Raw genomic sequence first — 26,822 nt, 5'->3', positions numbered from 1 at the left:
AGATATTTCACGTACAAACAAACATCTCTAGAGTTTTATTATTATTAAGATATATATATGTGTGTGTGTGTGTGTGTGTGTGTATGTATGTATAAATAAAGATACAGATAAAGAAATAATTTTATTCTCAAATGCAGGATAATGCTAGTAATATAGCATGAACAGGATAAACTATCCACATTTTGCAGAAAAATCTGTTGGCTGCCAACAGATTTTTCTGCAAAATATGGATAGTTTATCCTGTTCATGCTATATTACTAGCATTATCCTGCGTTTGAGAATAAAATTATTTCCTTATCTGTATCTTTCAATACATCTCAATGCTTCTAAACCTAACTTCTAAACGTAAGTTTAATTTAACATGTGTGTGTGTGTGTCCCACACCACTACTTGACAGTTTGTGTTAGTGTGTTCATGTTCCTATAACTCAGCAGTTTGGCAAAAGAGACTGATAACATAAGTACAAGTTGTAAGAAATATAAGCAATGGGTTTGATTCATTATTCCTTAGATAAAAAATTTCCTCAAGGTGGTGCCCCAGCATGGCCACAGTCTAATGAATGAAACAAATAAAAGAAAAATGATGGAAATAAAAAATAAATAAAACAGATGTATAAGAAAATCAAAATAAAAACAACAAGCAATATTCCTCACAATTTTACTGTATTTTATATGGTATTTGAGTGTTAGGAAACTTGACATGTTTTCATCTTTTAGCATTTAAACCATCTAGTAGCCTTACTACTAGATGCAGTTTAATATTTTGTGCTGGATGAAAGTGAGCCAGCAGAATTGTTAGCATGCTGGGTAAAATACTTAGTGACATTTCATCCATCTTTATGTTCTGAGTTCAAATTCTGCCGAAGTCCACTTTCTCTTTCATTCTTTCAGGGGTGATAAAATAAGTACCAGGTGAGTATTGGGACCGACGTAATTCACTTACTTCACTCCCGTGAAATTTTTGGTCTTGTGCCAAAATTTAAAACCAATATGTTGAGTTGGATGAAAGGTGGGACGAGCTAGCAGAATCATTAGTCAGCCAGGCAAAATGCTAGGCAGCATTTCGTCCCTCTTTACACTGTGGGTTCAAATTCTGCCAAGGTTCACTTTGCCTTTCATGCTTTTGGCGTCAATACAATAAGTACCAGTTGAGCACGGGGGTCAATGCAATCAACTTACTTTTTCCCACAAAATTGCTGGCCTTGTGCTAAAATCTGAAACCAATGTTTTGTGCTGAACACAATAAATCAATAAAAAGCATGCAGCAGATTTGAAATCATAACGCTTGAGAAGTAAGAAGGCAGAGTATAAATAACTAATCTATTTAACCATTCATTTGCTTCTACCAATAAACAATTAAATAAATAAATACACAAATTAAATTAATTACTTAATTACCAACTATTTGAGAACTAGACAGCTGTAGAGGGGTCAGTGAGCAGGTCACTGATGTGTAATGATGAAAGAACTTTGCTCCAAGCAACTAAATAATTAAATAATAACAAAGTGAATATGAACCACCTCCAGTGCATGTGTTTGTGGTAATTGATATTGTTGTTGTTGTTTTTTAGCCCCAAGTCAAACCTGATCAAGCAAAACTTTGACCAAATGGACTCTGGCAGTGACTTTTATTTTTTTAACAACCTAGTGTATTTTGAACTACATTAAACTATGAGTCCTTCACTTTACTTTTTCTTTTACAAAGTAAATAGAATTTAACCTGAAATGAAACTTAGGTATGTTTTCTAGCGATTCAAGCAACCACATAGTATGCATGTGTGGCGTGGTATTTGTGGTGTGGTGTGTGTGCATACGTGCACATGTGCGTGTGTGAATGTGCATATGTGTCTTGTTGTTGTTGTTGCTTACTTTCAGATCATTCTGAATTGAGCAGACCATTCTGTTATTTTTCTTTCGGGTATAATGTATATCTAAGACCACATTAACCAATAGGTCTATCACTTTCTAAGATGGTAGCATGTGATTTCAAATGGAGCTGGGTACTATTTCTTGTTGTTAGGTTCACCACATAGCAAATCCCTCATTGGTTCACACATGTTTTTCTTAAGACCAGAGATGTTTTTCAAAATAAATATACAGTTTTCATTAATTAGTTGAGTCATATTTGTTGGTAGTGTTGGCGTTGACATTGTCATCTTTGTCATCATCATTGTCATTGCCATATCCATTTTTTGTGATGGTCAGGGTAGGACGGTTTGACAGGAGCTGCCAAGTCAAAGGACTATATCAAGCTCTGATGTCTGCTTTATCATGTTTTCTGCAGCTGGGTGCCCATTGTAACACCAGTGACTTTACAGAGATGTACTGGATGTTTTTTATGTAACACCAGCACCAGTAATGTCACTAAGTAATTTGCAGGACAAAACACCACAACTGAGGGGAGAAATAGTATTGAGAAAGGTGGCTTTGTGTCAGGTGATGTGAAGTTGAAGTATGATGTGAGAAACAGGTATAAGTGACTTGCTGTAGGGGAGATACATTGTTGTCCCTATTGTAAAAAAAAAATGAGAGAAGATGGTCATAGAGAGGTTAGAGGTAAAGTTAAAATCACTCACGTAGAATAGTCAACTGGCTGCATAACAACATCGACAGAGTCTTCAATTTGCAATGGAACTCTGAAGTACACAGCAGATGGGTTGAACACAATCCAGGAAAGCCTCACAAAAACACAGATCTGAAGATATTTGTGAACTGTTTTGTAGTTTTCATTGAGGTAAATTGGAATCTGGAAGCTATAGTTGGTGCAGGTTTCTGTGCCCAGCAACATTGACAAGTAGAAGATATGAAAAACATACAAAGGTGAGATTTTAAAAATTGAACACAGCAGAGAATGAGATAAAGTAAAAGTCAGAAATGGATAAAATAATATTAGGAAAAAAAAAAAAAATGAGAAAGTAAAAATGAGAGCAACAAACATAAAAAAATACCATCTCAAAACTGATATGTCATCATTGACACAGGTGTTGCACAGAGTGTTCAAGACTGAGACTTCATAAAACAAACTTCTTAACCATACAACCATGTCAGAAACACACACAGACCAAATTTTATTGTGAGCTTTTGAAAATTCCATTCGCTTTGTCAAACATAGTGCATTACAGTATATACTTTAACTGATATTCATATATATATATATATATATATATGTATATATATACATATATACACACACACATATATATATGTGTATATATATATATATATATATATACATACACACACACGTGTATACATACACACATGGATATACATATGGATTTCACTGGACTCTTCCATTGATGAAAAATTGCTCCAATACACCATGACATTTGAACTTATTTAAACTTCCTGTTTTTTCATAATCTGTACGTTGTTACTTTGCTTCTCTCTCTCTCTCTTTCCCTTTCCAACTTCTCTTCTTTTCTCCCTGTTTCTTCCTTTTTTTCTTTTTCTTCTCATGTCTTTTCAATTTTTTGAACTTTTATACTCTGTACGTCATTACTTTGCCTTTCTCTCTCCTCCTTTTTTTCTCCTTTTTCAATCATGCCTGATTACAAATCTTTCCTCCTCCACCTTCACCACTGCCTAAAGAAAAACCTTTCCACACTTCCTTTCTACTGCTTTCAACCTTCTATTAATCTTTCCCTAGTAATTTAAAAAAAAAACACAGTTCTATAGCCATGTTTCATTTCTCAGTCACGGCCTTCACAACACCTCATCCCCAAAGGTTTCTACCTCCATTTCTACCCAACTTTCCACTCTGCTTCTGCCATCCTACCCTTACTCTGTACTACTTCCTACTGTCTTATGAGTGTCACCATTCATTCCAAACTCTCCAAAATACACATCCTCAACCGCCTTCTCCCTCTTGCTTATTCCATCTTTTTCTCCTCTCTTTCACCTTCCTATGCACACACTATTCTACGCTACATAATCCATTTAAATCATCTCTTCCATGAATTTCTTGCTCTCACTAATCAATATAAACTCCACTCACTCCTCCATTCCGTCACACCTTATGCCACTTCCCCCACCCCTCCCCGATATGCTTCCCCCTCATCCTCACCCCAAACCTGGAAAAAGTAGATATATATTTGTATTGGGAACCACTTCACATTGCCAGCCGGTGGCTGTCACAAGCTGATGACAGGCCAATACCAAGAAACTCGGGTCTGTGTGTATCACAGATGGAGATAGGAAGGATGACTTCCCTTTGCAAATACTGAAAGGGAACAGAAAGTGCGTCAATAGCCAGCTGGAGGAGATGTCTTCCTGGGGCAACAAGCTACACTAGCATCAACCCTTAAGGGTTAGCCACATTTAGGTGGCAAATATATTTCACGATATATATGTGCATATATATATATATATATGTATATATATATATATATATATATATATATGGCTGATAGTTAGCAAGGTGAGACACACATAAGAAAGAAGGAAACAAAGGACCACTGATGAGGTCACAGAAGTGTGACGAAAGAACTCTGGCCGAAATAAGATTAAGATTAAGATTAATGTAATATAAAGCTGAAAAAAAAAAAAAAAAAAAAAAATTAACACCAAATATACAGTGCGTGTGTTTTTATTGGCTAAACTGGCAATATGACCATCCCCAAGTACAACAATATATATATATATATATATATATATGTATATATATATATATATATATATATATATATATATATATATATATACATATATATACATACATATATATAAATATATATATATATATATATATATATATATATATACATATATATATATATATATACATACATATATATATGAATATATATATATGCATATATATTTGAAGAAAAGCAACAAAAATTCAATAGGTTATAGCAGTACGTACATTTCGTACAAGCTCCATTTATTCATGTAGTGAGAACACTACATAAAATGTATAATGAAAATGTACTCCTCACCTTGCATATATCTTCAAAATGACTTTCTAAAATGAAATTCCATTATGCAGCTGAGGAGTACATTTTCATTGTACATTTTATGTAGTGTTCTCAGTTCATGAATAAATGGAGATTGTACGAAATGTGCGTACTGCTATAACCTATTGAATTTTTGTTGCTTTTTTTCAAATTTTATTCACCAAATCTCTTGATTTTGTTCTTGGTTTTTACCCTACCAAATTCTGGTGCCTCAAACATTTTAAGTACCACATTTAATCTTTTGATTAAATCTATATCATTATATACATATATATGTATATATCCATCCATCCACCCACCTATCCATCCGTCTATCCATCCACCCGCCTGTCTGTCTACCTACCTATCCATCCATCCATCCGTCTGTCTGTCTGTCTTGCTATAGACATATGGTGTAAAATACACCCAAATCAGCTCACAGTGCCACCTATCCAGACTGTGAGATGCAAGCATTTCGGAGTAGTTATCTCCTCTTCAGTCATAGAAACCGGGCAGTAGTACTGCGAGCTGATAAGAGAGACATACTCTTTTATGTTTTTTATAGCGAGAAGTTTTCTTCATAACAAAACATGGTGAATGGCTTGTTTACAAGTCAAATGTGCTCTTAGCATATTTGAAATGGTGTTAACATTGAATAAAGATTAAAGTTATAGTTGAGTAAAAGTTAGTTGAGACAGAAGATTGGAAGCCATCTGAATATTGGAAAAAAAGTTACTTCTATCATGATGATTCACACTGAGTTTCAAAACTTTGACATCATGACTGCTGCTCAATGCTCTGTGAATACTGTAAAGGCTCTAAGATGTGACATGGAAATCATGAAAACCAAATTCCTTCAGAATGTGATTGTCTACAACATCATCAGCTCCAGTTTCTAGCTTCCTAATTCCCTCAATTGTAATCCCATGGATTACCATGTGTGGGTTGTAATTGAGAAAGACACCAACTATCAGCAATAACAAGGAGGTGTTTGAAGATCTTTCCAGGGATACAGCGAGGAATGCATACAACAGGTTCCAAAGCCATCTTAAGGTTGTGGTGGAACAACAGTCAGGATTGAAATACTTTACGTTCATATGCCTGTTAGGTGAAGCTTTAAACTGGCACTATGTTAATTATGTCAACAAGGGTTCTCTTTGATCTGATCAAGAGAACAGCCTGCTCATGAAATTAATGTGCAAGTGGCTGAGCACTCCACAGACATGTATACCTTTAATGTAGTTCTCGGGGAGATTCAGCGTGACACAGGGTGTGACAAGGCTGGCCCTTTGAAATACAGATGAAACATGAAATGAAGTGTCTTGGCTCAAGGACATAATGTGCCACTAGGAATCGAACTTAAGACCTTCGATTGAGAGCCAAATACTTTAACCACTAAGCCATGCACCTTCACAGGTGAAGCTTTACCTAAGGCTAAATAACAATGAAAATCTTAGCGGCAGTAATGTTAATGACAATGAAAATAACAACTAGTGTAATAAAAGCAACAATATTCTTCAAAACAATAGTATAGCTGAAACGCACTTGGAGAGCAAATCACTGTTATAACTTCTTTTTCGTGTGGTCCAAGATGGTGCCCAATACATCCTTCTTTTGTTAACTCCAGCCATTCACCTTCTTTATTTACAAACTTGAGAACATCTTTATTGTTGTTTGTTTCTAGAATACTCAGGTCAAGATCATATCGCAGGTTGTGGTTGGTTTTATTTTCAACAACAATCTCTTGAGACTAAAAAGCAAGAAGTAAAAACAATGAAATAATAATGGGGAGTGTGTGTGTGTGGGGGGGGGGGGAGAAGGATTGTCGTTTTTTTTTTCATTTCAGAATGAAGCATTACAATTACAGACAACAAAAAGATGAGGTTCAAATCTTTGTTTTAGTAGCCATTATAGTGTAGTGCTGACCTTGGCTGGCCTCAACATGAACAAACCTTTAGCATGGAAGAATCTAATTAAATTAACTAAGAAAGAAATCAATATTTCTATGGAAGAAAGTGGTGAGGTGGCAGAATTGTTAGCATGCCAGGCAAAATGCTTAGCAGTATTTTGTCTGACTTTATGTTCTGTGTTCAAATTCCACTGAGGTTGACTTTGCCTTTCATCCTTTTGGGGGGCGAGAAAGTAAGTACCAGTTGAGCACTGAGGTCAACGTAATTGACATACATGTATGTATGTTGTTGTTGGAATTCCATCGCTTACGACATCAAGGGTTCCAGTTCATCCAATCAACGGAACAGCCTGCTCGTGAAATTAACGTGCAAGTGACTGAGCACTCCACAGACACGTGTACTGTTAACATAGTTCTCGGGGAGATTCAGCGTGACACAGTGTGACAAGGCTGACCCTTTGAATTACAGGCACAACAGAAACAGGAAGTAAGAGTGAGAGAAAGTTGTGGTGAAAGAGTATAGCAGGATTCGCCACCATCCCCTGCCGGAGCCTCGTGGAGCTTTAGGTGTTTTTGTTCAATAAACACTAACAACGCCCGGTCTGGGAATCGAAATCGCGATCCTATGACCGCGAGTCTGCTGCCCTAAGCACTGGGTCATTGCACCTCCACATGTATGTATGTACGTATGTATGTACATATGTATGTATACACACACAAACACACATATGAATGCAAATATATATATATATATATATATATATATATATATATATATATATATACATATACATATATATATATATATAGGTGCAGCCATAACTGTATGGTTAAGAAGTTGCTTCTCCAGCGATGTAATTTTGGGTTCAGTCCCACTGCTTGGCTACTTGGACATGTGTCTTCTACTATAGACCCCAGGGTGGCTAAAGTCTTATGTGTGGAATCAAAATATTTCATTGTACACCTTCTGTACACTTCACTAGTGGGTATCAAATATGCCTTCTCCTTGACTTAAGACTGAGTTCGGTTCCAACTGACAGGTCATAAGTCGATCTGGTCATATGTCGGATTTATATTTTTCAACACTATCTTCATTCAAACACAACTGATGCTTGAAAGTGATTGAGTGAGACACAGTGACAGGCACTGGATGCCTGGGTCTGAGGGTGTCCTGAATTGCCAGATGCTGCCATAGTTATCATATGTGCAACTGCCCAATGTCTGAAAATCGATTTATTTATTTATTTATTTATTGAAGTTGTAAGTGTGGATGGTCTTAAGTCAAGGAGAAGGTGCAGTTGAAAAGAATAAAAGTCTCTTTTATCTTTTATCTTTTATTCTTTTACTTGTGTCAGTCATTAGACTGTGGCTATGCTGGGGCATTGCCTTGAACAATTTTTAGTCGAATGAATCAACCCTAGTACTTTCTTCTTTTTAAAACCTGGTACTTATTCTATTGATTGCTCTGCCAAACCAATAAATTATGGGGATGTAAGCTTACCAGTACTGGTTATCAAGTGGTGGTAGGGGACAAACACAGACACAATGATACACACACACACACACACACACACACACACACACACAAGACACACAGACGCATAAGATTCACAGACACAAAGACCCACACATACATATATATACACGATGAGCTTCTTCCAGCATCTGTCTACCAAATCCACTCATAATGCTTTGGTCAGCCCTAGGCTATAATAGAATACACTTGCCCAAGGTGCCATGTGGTTGAGAAGCAAGCCTCTTACCATACAGGAGTGCCTGCGCTTATACAGACCCCTCTCCATAAAAAAACAAAGCCAAAATGAAAACACAATTATAATAAAAAGACCTACCTTTTTCTGCTCTGTCATGAGATGCACTTTATGGTAAGTGAAGACAAAGCTGAATTGAATTCTGTATGATGACAGTTCAAAAACAGGCCTCAGCCCACTGGCAATTACTCTCCGTCTTGGTGTGACAATCTGAGCAAAGGTGTTACGAGCATTGAGATGTCGTTTGGAAGCAGTTGATGTTTCACTGGAATCATGTGGTGAGGAGTGAGGAGGTGGTGCTGGTGCTGCTGTATGGTTGATGAACACTGGCATGAGGAAGTTGTAAGCAGCTACCTGAAACATATAAATCACAAGAGACAAACTAGATGAGAAAATACAGAATATTCTTTAGCTGACCCTGTGCCATCATAAATGATGGTTAATTGTAGTATTTTATATATAAATAATGTGCAAAATAAGGTACATGATAATCACAGATACAAACATTCACATACTTCAAACAGAGTTGAAATGCTGTTTGATTTTTCTTTTCAACATTGAATGTTCACCATTCCAACATAAGGAATCTTGTCCAATGTTCTCATAACTCTGCTAGTCCACTGCCCATCATCATCATCATCAACATTTAACATCTGTTTCCCATGCTGGAATGGGTTGAATGGCTTGAAAGGAACTGGCAAGGCCAGGGGCCACACCAGGTTTCATAGACTGTTTTGACTTGGTTTCTATGGCTGAATGCCTTTCCTGCTGCCAACCACTTTACAGAATGTACTGGATGCATATTTCACAGTACCATCACCCATTATTTTTATGTGACACCAGCACTAGTGCTTTTTATGAGGAACCAGCATCCACACCAATGCTTTTTTATATGGCACCTTGGTTTTAGGATCTCAATTCTGTTGTGGTGGGTGGGTGGGTGGGTCTTCTTGAGTACAGTAATGTACCACATATCTCGGTCCTTTGAGATCTCCTTCATAAGGTTCAGCAGCATTCTCTCAAAAACACTCAAGATTTATATATATAATGAATCCAGAAGGATGAAAGGGGAAGTTGATATCAGTGAGATTCAAATCCAGAATGTAGAGAGCTGGAACAAATGCACCATGGTATTCTAGACCATTCTTTAGCAATTCTGCCTCTTCATTTTTATTCATATGCTAGCAGCTAAGCTAGATTTCACCGGGTCGGTTTGGATGATGTGGCTGTAAGCATTCGACTTGTTTGGGCATCTTTACATTAAAAGAACAATTTTAGAATGACTTCTTTTCTATCAAATCGCTAAAAATAACTGACCAACAAAAAAAATACATGATTCAACCAAATCAAAAAATAAACCCAAATACTAAGCGAACAAAAACAAACCATCCCATTTCCATTGCACACACACACACACACAGACACACACACACACACAGACACACACACACATACACACACAATGACATGCCCCTCTTTTACATACACACACACATTCACATACCCCCCGTTTACATACACACACACATATTCACACAGAGCTGAAATGCTGTTTGATTTATGTATTTCAGCATTCACTTTTCATCATCACACTACCAACAATGAAATCACCCCTTCCTTTCTCATTCATAAACACAAGAGTATTATTATAGCAGATTATCTCAGTAACCATGAGACAAGAAAGAATCACCCATGTCGAATTTATATGTATAGATATATTTACCATTTAGTCCAGATGCTTCCCTCTTCACCTACATGTGATGCTGTTTATAATTATTTCTGAGATTTTCACATTTAGACACTGTTAACCATTCAAACATGAGGTAGATAGAAATGGAGTCAAGGCGCCTCCTTTTTTTTTATATTCAAAGTAGCAAAACAAAACAATCAGAATTAGATGCCTTTCTCAGGAGCTCAATATAATAACATCATCACCATCATCGTTTAACGTCCACTTTCCATGCTAGCATGGGTTGGACGATTTGACTGAGGACTGGTGAACCAACTGCCTACACAAGGCTCCAATCTGATTTGGCAGAGTTTCTACAGCTGGATGCCCTTCCTAATGCCAACCACTCCGAGAGTGTAGTGGGTACTTTTACGTGCCACCAGCACGAAGGCCAGTCAGGTGGTACTGGCTAGTCCCATGTGACCAATAATCCAGTACCATGCCAGGATTATTAATACTGCACATAATGTAATTGGAAAATAAAATAAATCACTGAGTTAATGTTTTTTTTTATTTTAATCACATAATATTAATTAATTGGATATTGGTTTCAACTTTTGGCACAAGGCCATTAGTAGTTTCAGAGAGGGATGGAGTTGATTACATTGACACTCCCTCCCACCGTCAGAGCTCAACTGATACTTATTTTATCGACCCCAGAAGGATGAAAGGCAAAATGGATTTCAGTGGAATTTGAACTCAGAATATAAAGACATGGAATGCAGCTAAGCATTTTACCTGGCATGCTAACAGTTTTGCCAGTTTACTGTTTTATTAATTAATTGGATATTAATAATACTTAATTCACTACACTAATTATGATGGTTCTAATTCAACCAATAAACAAGCGTCGCCAATTTTTATTGGTTCGGCTTAGAGGAAACAGGGGTGCTCCTGACCCTCCCTATGTTTTATAGGTATAGGTTGATGGCTGCAGGAGAAATATGGGCAGTGATGGAATTCTTGAAGAATAGTGTTCTGAAGGGCTAGAATTTTGAAGGGTTGGGTACAACATGGCTGATGAGAGGAGGTGAAGTAAATGAGATGGAAGACCTGAGTGGAGGTAGTATGAAACCAGCCAGTTCCCCGGAACAGGCTACAATAGTAGTGGTAGGAAAGGAAAAGGTGAAGAGAAAGCACACCTTGGCCTAAGCTAGCATTAATTTCAGTGTCTGACATAAAAAATCCTATAAACAATCATAAATCAGCATTTCATGTGACATTTTCATTGCATTCCAATATAGTTTCAATTTTTATAGTTGTTTTGTGAAAGCATAAAGTACATGTTAGAATTTGATTTTTTCCCCCACTTAGCATAAATTTCTACACTTCTTTTCATTAATTTATCCAAATCTAAAATCACATTATAGGGTAAGAGGCCATCGATATACGCAATTGAAGAAAATTGGTATAAGTATCAATGTAAGATATTATATCTACACCATAATAAATTGCCTGTCACTTAAAAGGACATGCAGAAAAAAAGAAGAAAAAATGCAATGATAGATCTGTTGTGAGAACTTAGGCATATGACAAAAAAAATTTCTTCTTTGACTCTTTAACAGAATCATAATTTAGAATATATTTTTTTATAGATTTTATTTTTCACACTGTTCTGTGCTGAAGAGCACAGCAGGCCACAGCAACAGTTTTTAGATCATGCTAAAAGAGAAAAGGCTACTAGCTTCTAATCCAACTCTTCCTTATCTCTTCTAGGAAGGAAGTATTCATAGGCATCCCTAAAATATTTGAGGGGCAATGAGAATACTTTGAACATTCAGAATCAAACTTGTGTTTGCATCCTCTAAGCAAATTTCATTCAATAAAATTGTGGGAGTGTTGGTAGTCCATTGGTGTCAGACAATGACAAAATCTGTGTTCTCAGTGATGAGAGTGCATGTTATTCTGCAGACCAAAGCTGGAAGCACACAGGCATCCACAGATGCCACAAGGATAGTCTGTGTGCTGGGAGTATTATGAGTAGCATAACTAATTCTGAGAGGTGTGAGTCAGTCAGTCAGTAAGAGAGAGAACTGATCTCATGACTTGACTGGAATTGCTCCTTCTGTCTTGCTCATTTTTTTCAGCTCTCTAATGATTCTACCAGGCTACTGCCCTGCTCTTATAATAATCATACTTTCTAATTTAGGCACCACCAACTTGGAGAGAAGAGTTAGTTGATTACTTGATCTTAGTCCTAGACTGGTACTATATTTTATAGAACCTAGAAAAATAAAAGCAAACTGTTGATCCCAGTGGAATTTGAATGCAAAGAGCTGAAACAATAACCATGAAGTATTTGCCTGATGCTCAACTGATTCTGCTCTAAAACACAGTAATTTATGTTCAAAGTCATTCAGATTGAGACCATTTATCCTTTACTAGTCAGATATTCTACAAAGTGAATGAACATTTTTGAATATATTTTTCTATATCCCTGTAATGTTCCCTTCTGATTGATTCTAAAAAAAAAAAAAATGAAAAGCAAAGTTGAACTTGGCAGAATTTGATCTCAGAACATGAAGATAAATGAAATGCTGCTAAGCAATTTGCCCAGTGTGCTACCAATTCTGCCAGCTCACTGCTTTTAATAGTTTCAAATTTTGGCACAAGGCTAGCAGTTTTAGGGGAGAAAGTAAGTCAATTACATCAAACCCAAAGCTCAACTAGGGCTTATTCTAATGACCCTGAAAGAATGAAAGGCAAAGTCAACCTCGACAGAATTTCTGTCTTAATAATAATAATAATAATGATAACAATATGACTGCACATCTTCAATTTGATAGAGGCTTACTATATTATTCTGGTATATTGTTATAATTATTTATTGCTATCTGCTTATTAATGCCTTTATTGTTGCTGTTTATGCTATACTTTTGCCAGAACACTTGGTTTTGGGGTTTTCTTTCACACCATGTATCATCAATTGACACAATGCTGTAATCTTTCACATTAGGTGTAACATCTTAAGATATTTTCACCACTTACTCTTCATTACTTGCGTTGAATAGAGATATACATATTTCTTTATTTTCGTGTGTTGTTTTATATTCAAATCTGCTATCCGAACATGATTGATGCCACCAGGGCTGCCTGACTGTATCCTGTGCTGGTGACATGCAAAAAGTACCCACTACACTGTCGGTGTGGTTGGCGTTAGGAAAGGCATCCAGCTGTAGAAACATTGCCAGATCAGATTGGAGCCTGGTGCAGCCACTGGATTTCCAGACCTCAACCAAACCGTGCAAGCCAATCTACTAGATAATTAGTTTTTATTTTTAGATCAAACTATATTTAGTAAAGAATAAGAAATTTCATCTTTGTATTCAGTGTTTTGAGCAGGATTGTATATGTCAGTAGTGTACAAATACATTCAAAAGCTGACTACATCTGTAGATATAATATTCAATACTGCAAAATATATTTAAATAGTCATATATATATGTATAAAATAGTTGGTAGCATTAGATATATTGGAATAGTGATCATATATATATATATATATATATATATATATATATGTGTGTGTGTGTATTTATGTATAGATAAATAGATAGATAGATAGATAGATAAATATTGGCATGCCTTTAGAATTATTCTTTCGTGGTTGGGTTTAACTGCCCTTTCTAGCTTGTAAGGAGTCCTTCCATAGGTCTTCTCTTCGTGCATGTATCTATATGTACTCTTATATACTTATATATATATATATATATATATATATATATATGTGTGTATCTATATATATGTATGTATGTATGTATGTATGTATGTATGTATGTATGTGAATCAGTACTATAAAATAACTTTAAATTCTGACCACATATGTTGAGAAATAGTCTTGTGTTGCTTTTATTTATTATTTTTTTGTTAATATCAGACCAAATATTTTTTTCCTGATTATGTAATACACTGGAAAGAAAGTTAGGGTGTGCATTGAATAGATATACATATTTCTTTCTTTTTGTGGTTTTTTATTTTTTTTTTATTCAAATCTGCTTTCCAAATTAAAATCAGAAAATTACCTCTGTTGGCTCAAACACTAGTTTCCCTTCAACTTTGGTATTTCCATTCACATGTAAAGAATGCATGCCAGAAATTTCACTCTCCTGGAAATCAGATTCTTCTGAAAAAAAAAGAAAAAAAAATAGAGTGTGAGATAAAAAAATTAAGAAAGAAAAATCATTTTAAGAAGAACACAAAGTTTCCTTCTGTAACTTAGCCAATGGCATGATCCTTGAACATTCTACAGATTGATTTCTCTCTTCAAAGTGAATTGCATACGACATTCTAATGATTATATATTTCATATCTTGATTTATAACATAGGCACAAAGCCATACGTTTTTATTTTTGGGAGATGGGTAGAGTCAATGTGACTGACTGCAATACTTGACTGGTACTTATTTTAGCAACATCAGAGCGTAAATGCTTGTGACTAAATACAGCAAGCCATTTTATCTACTCCCTTCCTGATTCTACTACCTATTACCATTTTAACATCCTGAATATTAAGATAAGTTATTGGTAAAATACTGTAAAACTCCATCTATAATACATACATTTTTCTCACCAGAATCAAGATTAAATTTAGGAGAGTATAAAGACACGGTGTTTAGCTGCAATGTTTCTACCCACCCATTGATTGATAAGATAAAAAAAAAGACAATACTGTAATAAAACATTATCATCATCATCATCATTGTTTAGTGTCCTCTTTGTATGCTGGCATGGGTTGGACGGTTTGACATGGAGCTGTCCAGACTCCAACCGTTTCTTGTGGCATGGTTTCTATGGCAGGATGCCCTTCCTAATGCCTACCACTTAACAGAGTTTGTTGGGTGCTTTTTACATGCCACTGGCATGGGTGCATTTACATAGTACTGGCATGGGTGCTTTTTAAGTGGCACCAGCACCTGAAGGAGCATGCCTTTATGTGTGGAAGAGAACGATTTTACTTAGCTTGATGCATTTCATCAAGTACTATAAATCACCACATCTCCTAGCCCTTTACCAATTTACTCGGTGAGGCACAGTGTCTGACAATCCTTTCTCACCACTTCATCCCACGTCTTCCTGGGTCTACTCCTTCCACAGATACTCTTTACAATTAGAGCTTGGCACTTCTTTATGCAACTGTTCTCATCCATTCATATCACATGACCAAACCAGCACAGTCTTTTCTCTTGCACACATTTGATGACTCTTATACTCAGTTTTCTTCTTAAATCAAATCTTAATTAGCTGAAACTTCTTGAACTGTAACTCACAGTTTCATATTTGTTGTTGTCATCATATATTGTACACTTCTGCAATTCATTGATGACACTACAACAAAACTCTTCCCGATAAAGCACAAATTCTCCCATTAGATGAAACCATAGCATTATTTCATTCTGACATTTTCATAGTGTTTTCTTCACAGAGATATTGGAATTGTTTGCCAGTGCTTTCCCCAGTCGGATGGCTATTGGCCCACAAGAAGCTCATCTGCCCTTCGACAGATCCTGTTTTTAGTCCTGCTTGGTGTCCAGACACCCTTTTTACAAGAGTAACAAGTTACTCAAGTGGAGGAGCTGGTTTAGTTGCTGACCACTTGAACATGGAACAGGCAGTAATAGTTTACATGTTACCAGTAGCAGGTCTCATTCCTGACTGAACTTCCATGTTACTAATTATCAAACTGATTAAATCAGAGAAGTAGTGTGACAAAGCATGTAAGCAGAAATATGCATGAATACACAATGGATACATCAAATCATTAGCATTTGACTGGTTAAAAAGAAATGTCACACATTCATCTATTCAACTGTCATATGCAGAACATGAGGATATAGCTTCATGTAGTCAATATTACATGTGTAAAACACGAAAGTAAAGTAGATGACTGATGTTAATGAAGTTTCAGTGTTCAATTAAATGCTTTTGTAATATGTTATATAAAGACATAGCTGTGTGGTTAAGAATCTTGCTTTGCAATCACATGATTTTGGGTTCAGTCTAAGTATCATCTACTATAGCCCTGGGCCGACCAGTATTTTGTGGGTGAATTCGGTTGACAGAAAGTGTGTAGACGTGTGTTGACAGAAAGTGTGTAGATGGCGGCGAGCTGGCAGAAATGTTAGCACGCTGGGCGAAATGCTTAGCGGTATTTCGTCTGTCGCTACGTTCTGAGTTCATATTCCGCCGAGATTGACTTTGCTTTTCATCCTTTCAGGGTCGATAAATTAAGTACCAGTTACGCACTGGGGTCGATGTAATTGACTTAATCCCTTTGTCTGTCCTTGTTTGTTCCCTCTATGTTTAGTCCCTTGTGGGCAATAAAGAAATAAGAAAGTGTGTAGAAGCCCATCACATCGATATCTATAATAACAAATGCAAAATTCTGTCTGTTCATTCATCCAAGACCCCTGTATCTCAGTCTATGTTTTTCTTTACATAGATGCATTATATCTTTTTAGAATCGAGATGATCCAGGATTGAAAATTTGCCCTTCATTTGTTTCTTGAACATCCAGCTTTGGGATCAGGTCTGGATGAGGATTTGTTATATGCTAATAGTTGAAAATTCAAATTTTAAAAGAACTCCAAAAATTTGTGAACTTACAAGTTTTTATTTAAACTGAATTTAAAGTAATACCATATTGGTAAGGTACCAATAATGCTTGATTATTATTGCTCATTTTAGCTTTAGGCCACAGGCTCAATTAACCGTCTGCAGGAGCTAGCTTAAAAGTCCTTGTGGAGTGCAGCCTTTAAGCTAGTATAAATATAAATGAACTTCAAGATTAGTTAAAATATGTTTGTGACATATTAACTTCAAAAAGCAAATTCACTTCAGTTGCCATGGAGAACAAAAATTCTTTCTTAAGGTAAAAGATGTAAAAACGCCATATCTTCCAAGCGATTCCTTCTAGTGGATTCTTGGGTACACATTTCTGGCTCTTTAGTCTTCCTCAATGGGAAATACCAAACAGAGATAACCCTCGGCAGATTTATCTTAAAACAATCAGCATCAGTGACTGAGCGGCAGCAGCATCAGGGCCAAACAGTGATAAAGAATAAATGAACTGTAGGTTAATTAAACTATGGCTAAAGAACCAGAAACGTACTTCTGAGAATCCAGAAAAGGAAAGTACGAGGCAGATATGGTGTTTTTTACACCCTTTTCCATAAGAGAATTTTCCCTCCATGGTAACTGCATTGAATATGCCTTTAAAAGTTAAAATATGTTACAAACATATTTTAATTAACTGAAAGTTTGTTTATTCTTCATCACTGCTGGGCGCTGATGCTGCTATTTTTATTCCTACCAGGCAGTCCATGAGCACAACTCAGTCACTGATGTTGACTGTTTCTAGATAAAGCTGCAACTTTGAATCTATCCAGGGTTATCTCCCTTTAGTTTTTCCCATTGAGGAAGGCTAAAAGAGTAAGAAATGTATGTCTGGAAATCTGCTCAAGAGAAACATTGGATGGATAGTATGTTTTTATTACTATAAGAGAAAACATTTTTTCCACAGTAACTGCTGCAAATTTGCCGTTAGAAGTTTAAATATGTCACAAACATATTTTAACTAACCTAAAGTTTGTTTATACTTCATCACTGTTTGATGCTGATTCTGCTATGTATGTGTATACACACACACACACACACACACCATTTATCATTTATCTTTTACTTGTTTCAGACTTTATGCTGAGGCCATGCTGGGACACCACCTTGAATAATTTTTAGAGAAATGAATTGACCTTTTTAAAACAAGCTTGGTACTTATTCTACAGGCTTCTTTTCCTGAACCAAATTATGGGGACATAAACAAACCAACATCGGTTGTCAGATGGTGGTAGAGGACAAAGACAGACCCAAAGAGACATGCACATAAACAGATATAGATATACACATATGACTGGCTTTTTTCAGTTTCCATCCATTAAATCCACTCACAAGGCTTTGGTTGACCTGAGGCTATAGTAGAAGACACTCACCCAAGGTGCCATGTTGTGAGACTGAAACCAGAATCATGTGGTTGGGAAGCAAACTTCTTTCTAGACATCTTTCTGACTGTCAGGCTAAGATAAACCTATGATACACAAAGGATTACATTATCCAAAGATATTTTTAAAGACTGTAGAATGCATTTTTATGAGGGGGATTTTGGTTGTATTCTTGGTAGGTCAATCGACCATTTAGAAGCTCCCTTGGTGGCAACTACATTGTCAGTATTCAGATCAGATCAGATCTCCAGCCTAAAGATATCAGATTTTGCTACTTCTTACTGAAACTAATCATGGGTCATGGCTTCTCCCAGTCTTTTACTCCACTAATTCCAAGACACTGCAAAAATAAAATAGTCATGGAAACTGCTCTTCTTTCCTTATCAAACCCATAAACAATTTAACCCTTTAACATTCACATTATTTTGTTCAAAGTAATGCATTTTTTTTATTCATATTGTTTTGAATCAATCTTGCAGATATGAAATTTTGATGAGGTAACTGTTAATTTTTTAAAATGATATTGCAGGTTTAGTGTGAGAAGCCAGATCAGACCAGTTTGAACATAAAACATGTGGAATATTTCCGCTGGATACGGCAAGTTCAAATGCTAAAGGGTTAAACAAAGATGAATGATAAAAACATACAAATTTTTACCTTCCGTTTGTGGAACATTGAAGCTAAGACGGAAGTCTGAGTAGTTTGACAAATCAAAATCCACTTGGGTAAAGTTGTTGTTCTGTAAAAATATTAAAATAAAATGAAATAAGAAAAGACTGGTAAATAGTATTGGTTTCAAATTTTGGCACAAGGCCAGTAAGTTCAGGGTAGAGGCTTAGTTGATTAAATTGACTCCAGTGTTCAACTAGTACTATTTTAATGACTCTGAGAGGATGAAAAGCAAAGTCAACCTTGGTGAAATTTGAACTTAAAATGTAAAGATGGATGTAATGCTGCTAAGCATCTTGCCTGGTGTGTTGGCGGTTCTGCCAGTTTGATTTCTAAGTCATATAACATGCTGGGATAGTCTACAGTTGACTGCCATAGGATATATGCATATAAAGGAGTTGCTCAAGCATGGCCTTTATTGTAATCTTTTACTCATCTTAGTCACTAGACATTAGCCATGCAAGAGCACTACCTTGAACAGTTTAGTTGAACAAATTGACCTCAATACTTATTTTTTTAAAGTACAGTATTTATTTTGTCACTCTCTTTTGCAGGGACACACACACATCATCATCATCGTCACATGTGTGTCCCTGCAAAAAAAAGTGACAAAATAAGTACTGCACTTTAAAACAAAATGCACATATATATATATATATATATCTACATATACATACATATATATATGTATATATATGTATATACATATATATATGTGTGTGTGTGTGTGTATATGTATATACATATATATGTGTATGTGTGTATATAACATGTGAAGCGTTGGCAATTTTCTTCCTCCATCTTCCCTTCTATTGGACTTTCCTTTGTTTCTGAAGAAAAGCATCTGCTTGAAACGTTCAGCCATCTTTCTTAACTTTCCTGAGCGTCTGCTAATACATTACATGTACCATGTCCTCAAGTTGTTGTTTTTTTGTGTTTGTTCGTTTTTAGGATTTACTATATATATATATATATATATATATATATATATATATGCATATATAAATATCATCATCATCATCACCATCGTTTAACATCCGCTTTCCATGCTAGCATGGGTTGGACGATTTGACTGAGGACTGGCAAGCCAGAAGGCTGCACCAGGCTCCAATCTGATCTGGCAGAGTTTCTACAGCTGGATGCCCTTCCTAACGCCAACCACTCTGAGAGTGTAGTGGGTGCTTTTACATGCCACCGGCACGAAGGCCAGTCAGGAGGTACTAGCAATGGCCATACTTGAAATGGTGTATTTTATGTGCCACCTGCACAGGAGCCAGTCCAGCGGTACTGGCAACGATCTCGCTCAAAAAGGTGTTTTTTATGTGCCACCTGCACGGGAGCCAGGCAGCTGCTCTGGCAATGAACATGCTCAGACAGGGCTGTTAGTGCTCAACTGGCACAGGTGCCAGTCGTCGGATTCGGTTCGATTTTTCGATTTCAAATTTCAAATTTCAAATTCCAAATTCACTTGCCTCAACAGGTCTTTGCAAGCAGGGTTATATATATATATGTCATTTAAGTTTGTGGGAAATGTTTCTGAAACTGCACATAAAAACTAATCTTTTATTATGTTGGTTACAGCCTAGTGATTCCATCTTGCAACAACAGTGTTATGGCATTATCATGAGCTCTGCCAATTTAAGGAGGATAAAAATAGTAATAATAATAATGATTTCAAATTTTGGCACAAACCCAGCAAGGAGGGAGTAAGTTGAGTACATCGACCCCAGCTTCCAGCTGGTATTTATTTTATCGACCTCGAAAAGATGAAAGGCAAAGTTGACCTCGGTGGAATTTGAACTGAGAACATTAAGACAGGATGAAAGCTGCTAAGCATTTTGCCCAGCATGCTAACAATTTTGCCAGCTTGCCACATTATAGTAGTAATAATAACAATAATAATAATAATAATAATAATGATAATAATTCATGGATGGAATCTATAAAGATTTTGATGTATCACATGTTTTTTGTGACCACAGTCTGCATTCCTGGGATGATTAAATACAATTTGTAATATCCATGGACATCAGGTTGGTCTTTATTCATGTGTTCATTTCTTCAGGTGATTATAATCATTACTACTTGGCGATATGCCATGCTTGAGAAGACTCGTCAAGCCAAGTAAAATTGTAGTTGTGGCCGATGCCAGTGTCATGTAACTGGTACCCATGCTGGTGGCACATAAAAAAGTACTCGTTACACTCTTGGAGTAGTTGGCATTAGGCACAGCATCCAGTCATAGAAACCATGCCAAATCAGACTGGAAACTGGTGCAGCTCTCCAGCTTACCAGTTCCAGTCAAACCATCTAACTCATGCCAGCATGGAAAGCAGACACTAAATGATGCTGGTTATCTATACCTATATCTATCTATCTATATATATATATTTATATATATGACAGGCTTTAGCAGAAGACATTTACCCAAGGTACCATGTAGTGGAACTGAACAAAAACCATGTGGTTGCAAAGTGAACTGCTTAATTACACAGCCATTCCTGAACCGAATGAATGATAGAGAAAAATAAATGAAACAAAAAAACTCAAAAATATATACTTCAATGTACATAGGCACAGGAGTGGCTGTGTGGTAAGTAGCTTGCTTACCAGCCACATGGTTCCGGGTTCATTTCCACTGCGTGGCACCTTGGGTAAGTGTCTTCTACTGTAGCCTCGGGCCGACCAAAGCCTTGTGAGTGGATTTGGTAGACGGAAACTCAAAGAAGCCTGTCGTATATATGTATATATATATGTATGTGTGTATATGTTTGTGTGTCTGTGTTTGTCCCCCCAACATTGCTTGACAACCGATGGTGGTGTGTTTAGGTCCTCGTAACTTAGCGGTTCGGCAAAAGAGACCGATAGAATAAGTACTAGGCATCCAAAGAATAAGTCCTGGGGTTGATTTGCTCGACTAAAGGCAGTGCTCCAGCATGGCCGCAGTCAAATGACTGAAACAAGTAAAAGAGTAAAGAGTAAAGAGTACTGAAATTTTAAGCTACTGTCCTGAATGAATTCAACAGCAATTTTTAAAAATTGGTAAACAAGCAACAATATAAAAATATGAAAATTAGCAATTATGATCTGTAACAAAAGTGATTTATGAGCTGACAAGAAAAGCTTCTAAGCCAGAAGTTTTCAACCAGAAGTGTGGCACAAAAGTGTGTAGTGTATAGTTCACAGAACTATTGGAAGTTCCTCAGGCAATACAATATGTTTAGAAAATTTGTGCATTTAATGCATCACACAGGTGTAGTTATAATTCTTTCCACCAAAGTGCAATGATGCACTCATCTCTACTTTAAAACAATTTTAATACTTGTCTTTCATGTAAAAAAATGTTTTTTATAAAAGCTGTGGAACTGTCATAAAACTTTTAGCACCTTATTCAGGGTATCTTGGAACAAATAAAGGTTGAAAATACTTGCTCTAAGCAGATAGTCTGCTGCATGAAATAGCAGCTAAATATCTCTTAGATCAGATCTTACTATCTTTTTCTCTTTCTTATTGAGCCCACACAGTTGTAGTGAAAGGATTAATGGGACTGCAATGTGAACACTTTTTTCTTGGATTATTCAATGTAGCCAGGAGGGAGGGAGATAGAGAAAGTGAAAGAGAGAGAGAGAGAGAGAGGGGAGAGAGGGAGAGGGGGAGAGAAAGAAAACTCTAACCAGAACCATATGCTTTGAAAGTTAATGTCTTAGACAGTTATATTTGTGTCTATATATATGCCTTTATCCACATGTGTCTATGTGTGTGTTGTACATGTGTGTGTGTGTATGTACATGTGTGAAACTGAAGTAAATGGCTAAAGCAAAAATGATGGTTGAATACAATATAAATGGTATAAAAGTTGCAGTAATCAAGGAATCATTTATCATAGAAACTAGAGATAGATTCATCCACTACAGGAGCTGGAAGATGCCAGTGTTAGAGAACTGATGCAAAAGTTAGCACTTATTGAAAGTACAATCTTAGGCAATGCATGGAAGGAAAAAGCACTCCAAGATGACAAATTGTATTCTAGACATGTGTGACAAAAGAAGAGCACTAAAATTCAAGTAGGATAAAAGTGAAGAAGATATTGAAAGATACAAAGCTGCAAACATTGGAGTCCAATGATAAATATAAGTGGTTAAGGAGAATTTTATACAAAAGATATACCAAGAACCGCAAGAAGAGTTTGAGAGATATAACACAAGATAGTTATCGCAAATTGTCAAAGAGATGACAGAGCAAACAGAGGAGAAAAGCTGCGTCAACTACTATTGAAGATGAAAATGGTGACCAGCTGACAGACAGGAAGCAAACTGAGTAAAAATAGACAGATTACATGAAGGAACTATTCAACTATTCCATTAGCACATATTTTTATCATTCTGCAGACCTTTAAATAGGAAAGACCAGGAAATATGGAACTCTAGCTTGAGTCATGTATTCTCAAAAGTGAACTACCCTCTCAGAGTGGTTGGCATTAGAAAGGGCATCCAGCTGTAGAAACTTTGCCAGATCAAATTGGAGCCTGGTGCAGCCTTCTGGCTAGCCAGTCCTCAGTCAAACTGCCCAACCCATTCCAGCATGGAAAGCAGACATTAAACGACGACAATGACAACGACGACGATGATGATGATAATGATGATAATGATGATGATGATGATGATGATGATGATGATGGCGATGATGGCAATGATTATGATGATGATGATGATGATGATGATGATGATAATGATGATGATGATGATGATGATGATGATGATGATGATGATGATGATGATGATAATGATGATGATGATGATGATGATGGTGAACTAGAAGTTATGAGAGATTTGAAAATCAACAAAATGGTAAAAGTGGCTGATATAAGAGCAGATGTAATACAAAATGGTAGTGAGAAATGACAGAATTGCTGAACAAGATGATATTGTTGTTGTTGGTGGTGGTGGCAGCCTCTTTCTCCCTCTCACTGCTGCCATCATCATTTAATGTCCAATTTTTCATACTTGCATGATTCAGATAGAATTTGCTGAGATAGAATATGCATACACGCATGCATACATAAATACATACACATATACACATGCACACAGACACAAACTTACACAAACACTAAACTTTATTCAGTTTCTGTCTACCAAATTCACTCATGGGGCCTTGATTGGCCCAGAACAATAGTAGAAGACATTTGGGTAAAGTACTATACAGTAAGGACTGAACCCAGATCTATGTGGTTGAGAAGCAAACTGCTTAACCACACAATCACACCTGATATATGCCACTATGTTTGTAACAGGAGAATGGCCATCCTAGAACAGAAAAATGCAAATAACTACATTGTATTCACACACAAAATTGTAGAAATGTAGCAATTATTGTACCATTAGTTTAATTAATCACCCTAGCAAAATAATTCTGGAGAACTTAATAATCATCTAAAACTGGATGCTAAAAGGATAATTGCTGAAGTGCAAGAAGGGTGCCAAGATGGTCACAGAACTGCTGAACAAAATAACCAATGTGAGAATTATTAATTACATTTAATGATTACAAAAAAGTTTTTGAAACGGTACAGAAAGAAGTACTCTAGGGCATCGTGAGGAAGTACAACATCTCAATGCATCTAGTTGCAACATCATGAAAAATATATGACAAAAGTATTTATGCACAGGAGTGGCTGTGTGGTAAGTAGCTTGCTTACCAGCCACATGGTTCCAGGTTCAGTCCCACTGCATGGCACCTTGGGCAAGTGTCATCTGCTATAGCCTCGGGCCGACCAAAGCCTTGTGAGTGGATTTGGTAGACGGAAACTGAAAGAAGCCCGTCGTATATATATATATATATGTGTATATATGTGTGTGTGTGTTTATTTGTCTGTGTTTGTCCCCCCAACATCGCTTGACAACCGATGCTAGTGTGTTTATGTCCCTGTAACTTAGCGGTTCGGCAAAAGAGACCGATAGAATAAGTACTAGGCTTACAAAGAATAAATCCTGGGGTCGATATGCTCGACTAAAGGCGGTGCTTGAGCATGGCTGCAGTCAAATGACTGAAACAATTAAAAGAGTAAAAGAGTATGTAGTTTTAAACAACAATGCAACAAGGCAGTGGTTTGAAATAAGATTTGGACTGTGCTGTTCATTTTTGCCTGAACTTTTTAATCAAGTTCTTGAAAAATTAATGACAAATCAATCTATTCCTTGACTAAATTCAAAATTCTGTGAATGTCCTAGAGGATTTTGAAGGCACAGTGAAGGTTCGTGGAAGATTTATCACAAGTATAAGATGTGTAGAATAACTATTAAAAAAAAAAATCAACAAAAAAGACCAAAAAACTCAAAATATACTTTAAGTGTTGAACAGAATGCCCTTTTTGTTCATGAAATATGTTCGAGTGAAGTTCAAGCTTTCTCTCAACATTTTCTGCTTTTACAGCAAGTGTCAGCAACAAGGGGAGACTTTAAAAAGAAACTGCTTGCAGCTTGACATGTATGTAGCTTAAATGTTGAATTTAAACACATCAAAAAAGACCTTTTGTGCCTTACCATCATAAAAAAATAATCACCATAAACAATAATGAGCACTACCACTACACTAATACGTCAGTGTTGATGTCTCTGTAACCACCATAAATAAACACTGATCAAATGAATGAAAGAAATTCTACACTAATATTTTTCAAATGAGGCTGTAACACCTGTTGGGGCTTTATTTTTAGCTATATTTGATGCTTATCTCTGTGTTTGTTTTATGTTGAATATTAAAACAAACTGATAGAAAGAAAAAAATTCACTTGTAGGGGATATTGATGATTTTACAAAATCAAGAGTGGGTGCTTTAAGCAACTGAGAAATATAGCCCCACATAGTCACTCAAGCAGAATAATTTAACATTCAAATCTTGCTCATATCTATTTTTGAGATACTGTTGCTTTTTATCTTTTTATTTGTCACATTCTATCATCTTAAAAAGGTAAGACACTTGGGACAATCTAGTTCAGTGGTTCTCAACCTGAATCCATATGGTCCCTAAGCGTCCAAATAAGATTTGTGGACCCCATGTAACAAAATAGTAAATTGGGGATCTACAATAATATTTTAAAGGCTCCTGAAACAAATTTGCTTTTTGAGAATTCCTGATCTAGTTCAATATACAACAACAACAACAACTAAAAATTAAAGGTATGAATGTTGAAATTAGTTTTTACCTTGTTGATGATATTGAAAGGAATAATGGCCATTGAGCCACAATAGACACCACCAAATATGAAATCGGGCTTTAAAAATTAAAAAAAAAGAGAGAAAAGAATTTGTAATTTATTTCATAATTAGTATAACACATATCATTTATAGATATTTGGGATCTTTTTTTAAAACGGGGGCCACATTTTTCATTAACGAAACACTTTGAAACTTGGAACACTGGTAGAATGTGTCATATAAAACATCTTTTTCTCTTAGTCTTCTTAAAAAAAAAAAGAAATCCATAAGTTATTCCATGTTAAAGTTGTCGTATTTCTGTAATTTCAACAAATCACTGACGTCCATTCAGCCGATATACATTAAGTGCCGACTACATAAACAAACGATTCTGAAACAATTAACCCTAACCCTAACCCTAACCCTAATCCTAGGGTTAGGGTTAGGGTTAGGGTTAGGTTTAGGGTTAGGGTTAAAGCAAATTTAAAATGAAAAAAGCAAATAAAACGAAGGTATGGAGATTAAATACGCTTTACATCGCTTAATCAGCCAAAGGAGTAAATATAAACAACTGAATACTTGTCAGTGATTGGTTGAAATTATCGAAATAAGACAATTTT

The 26,822-nt window shown here is 36.1% G+C and overlaps 1 protein-coding gene across 4 annotated transcripts in view; it reads right to left on the bottom strand.

The window, feature by feature from the left end:
• Window positions 1-26,822, bottom strand: part of LOC106870898 (cilia and flagella-associated protein 47) — a 192,929-nt gene that overhangs the window by 111,084 nt on the left and 55,023 nt on the right. For all 4 annotated transcript variants that reach the window (XM_089350841.1, XM_089350840.1, XM_089350838.1 and 1 more), the window contains exons 22-27: window positions 26,211-26,279; window positions 18,995-19,076; window positions 14,366-14,466; window positions 8,696-8,968; window positions 6,482-6,686; window positions 2,576-2,771 (exon numbers count right to left, since the gene is read on the bottom strand). In XM_089350841.1, coding sequence (XP_089206967.1) covers window positions 2,576-2,771; window positions 6,482-6,686; window positions 8,696-8,968; window positions 14,366-14,466; window positions 18,995-19,076; window positions 26,211-26,279 — 926 coding nt within the window. The remainder of the gene's footprint in view (window positions 1-2,575; window positions 2,772-6,481; window positions 6,687-8,695; window positions 8,969-14,365; window positions 14,467-18,994; window positions 19,077-26,210; window positions 26,280-26,822) is intronic.

The sequence above is a fragment of the Octopus bimaculoides genome, chromosome 4 (genome assembly GCF_046866305.1).
Source record: "Octopus bimaculoides isolate indiv1 chromosome 4, ASM4686630v1, whole genome shotgun sequence".
In the NCBI taxonomy this organism is placed as follows: Eukaryota; Metazoa; Mollusca; class Cephalopoda; order Octopoda; family Octopodidae; genus Octopus; species Octopus bimaculoides.
The sequence above is the reverse complement of the archived record's forward strand: the minus strand, read 5'-3'. Positions and strand labels throughout refer to the sequence as shown.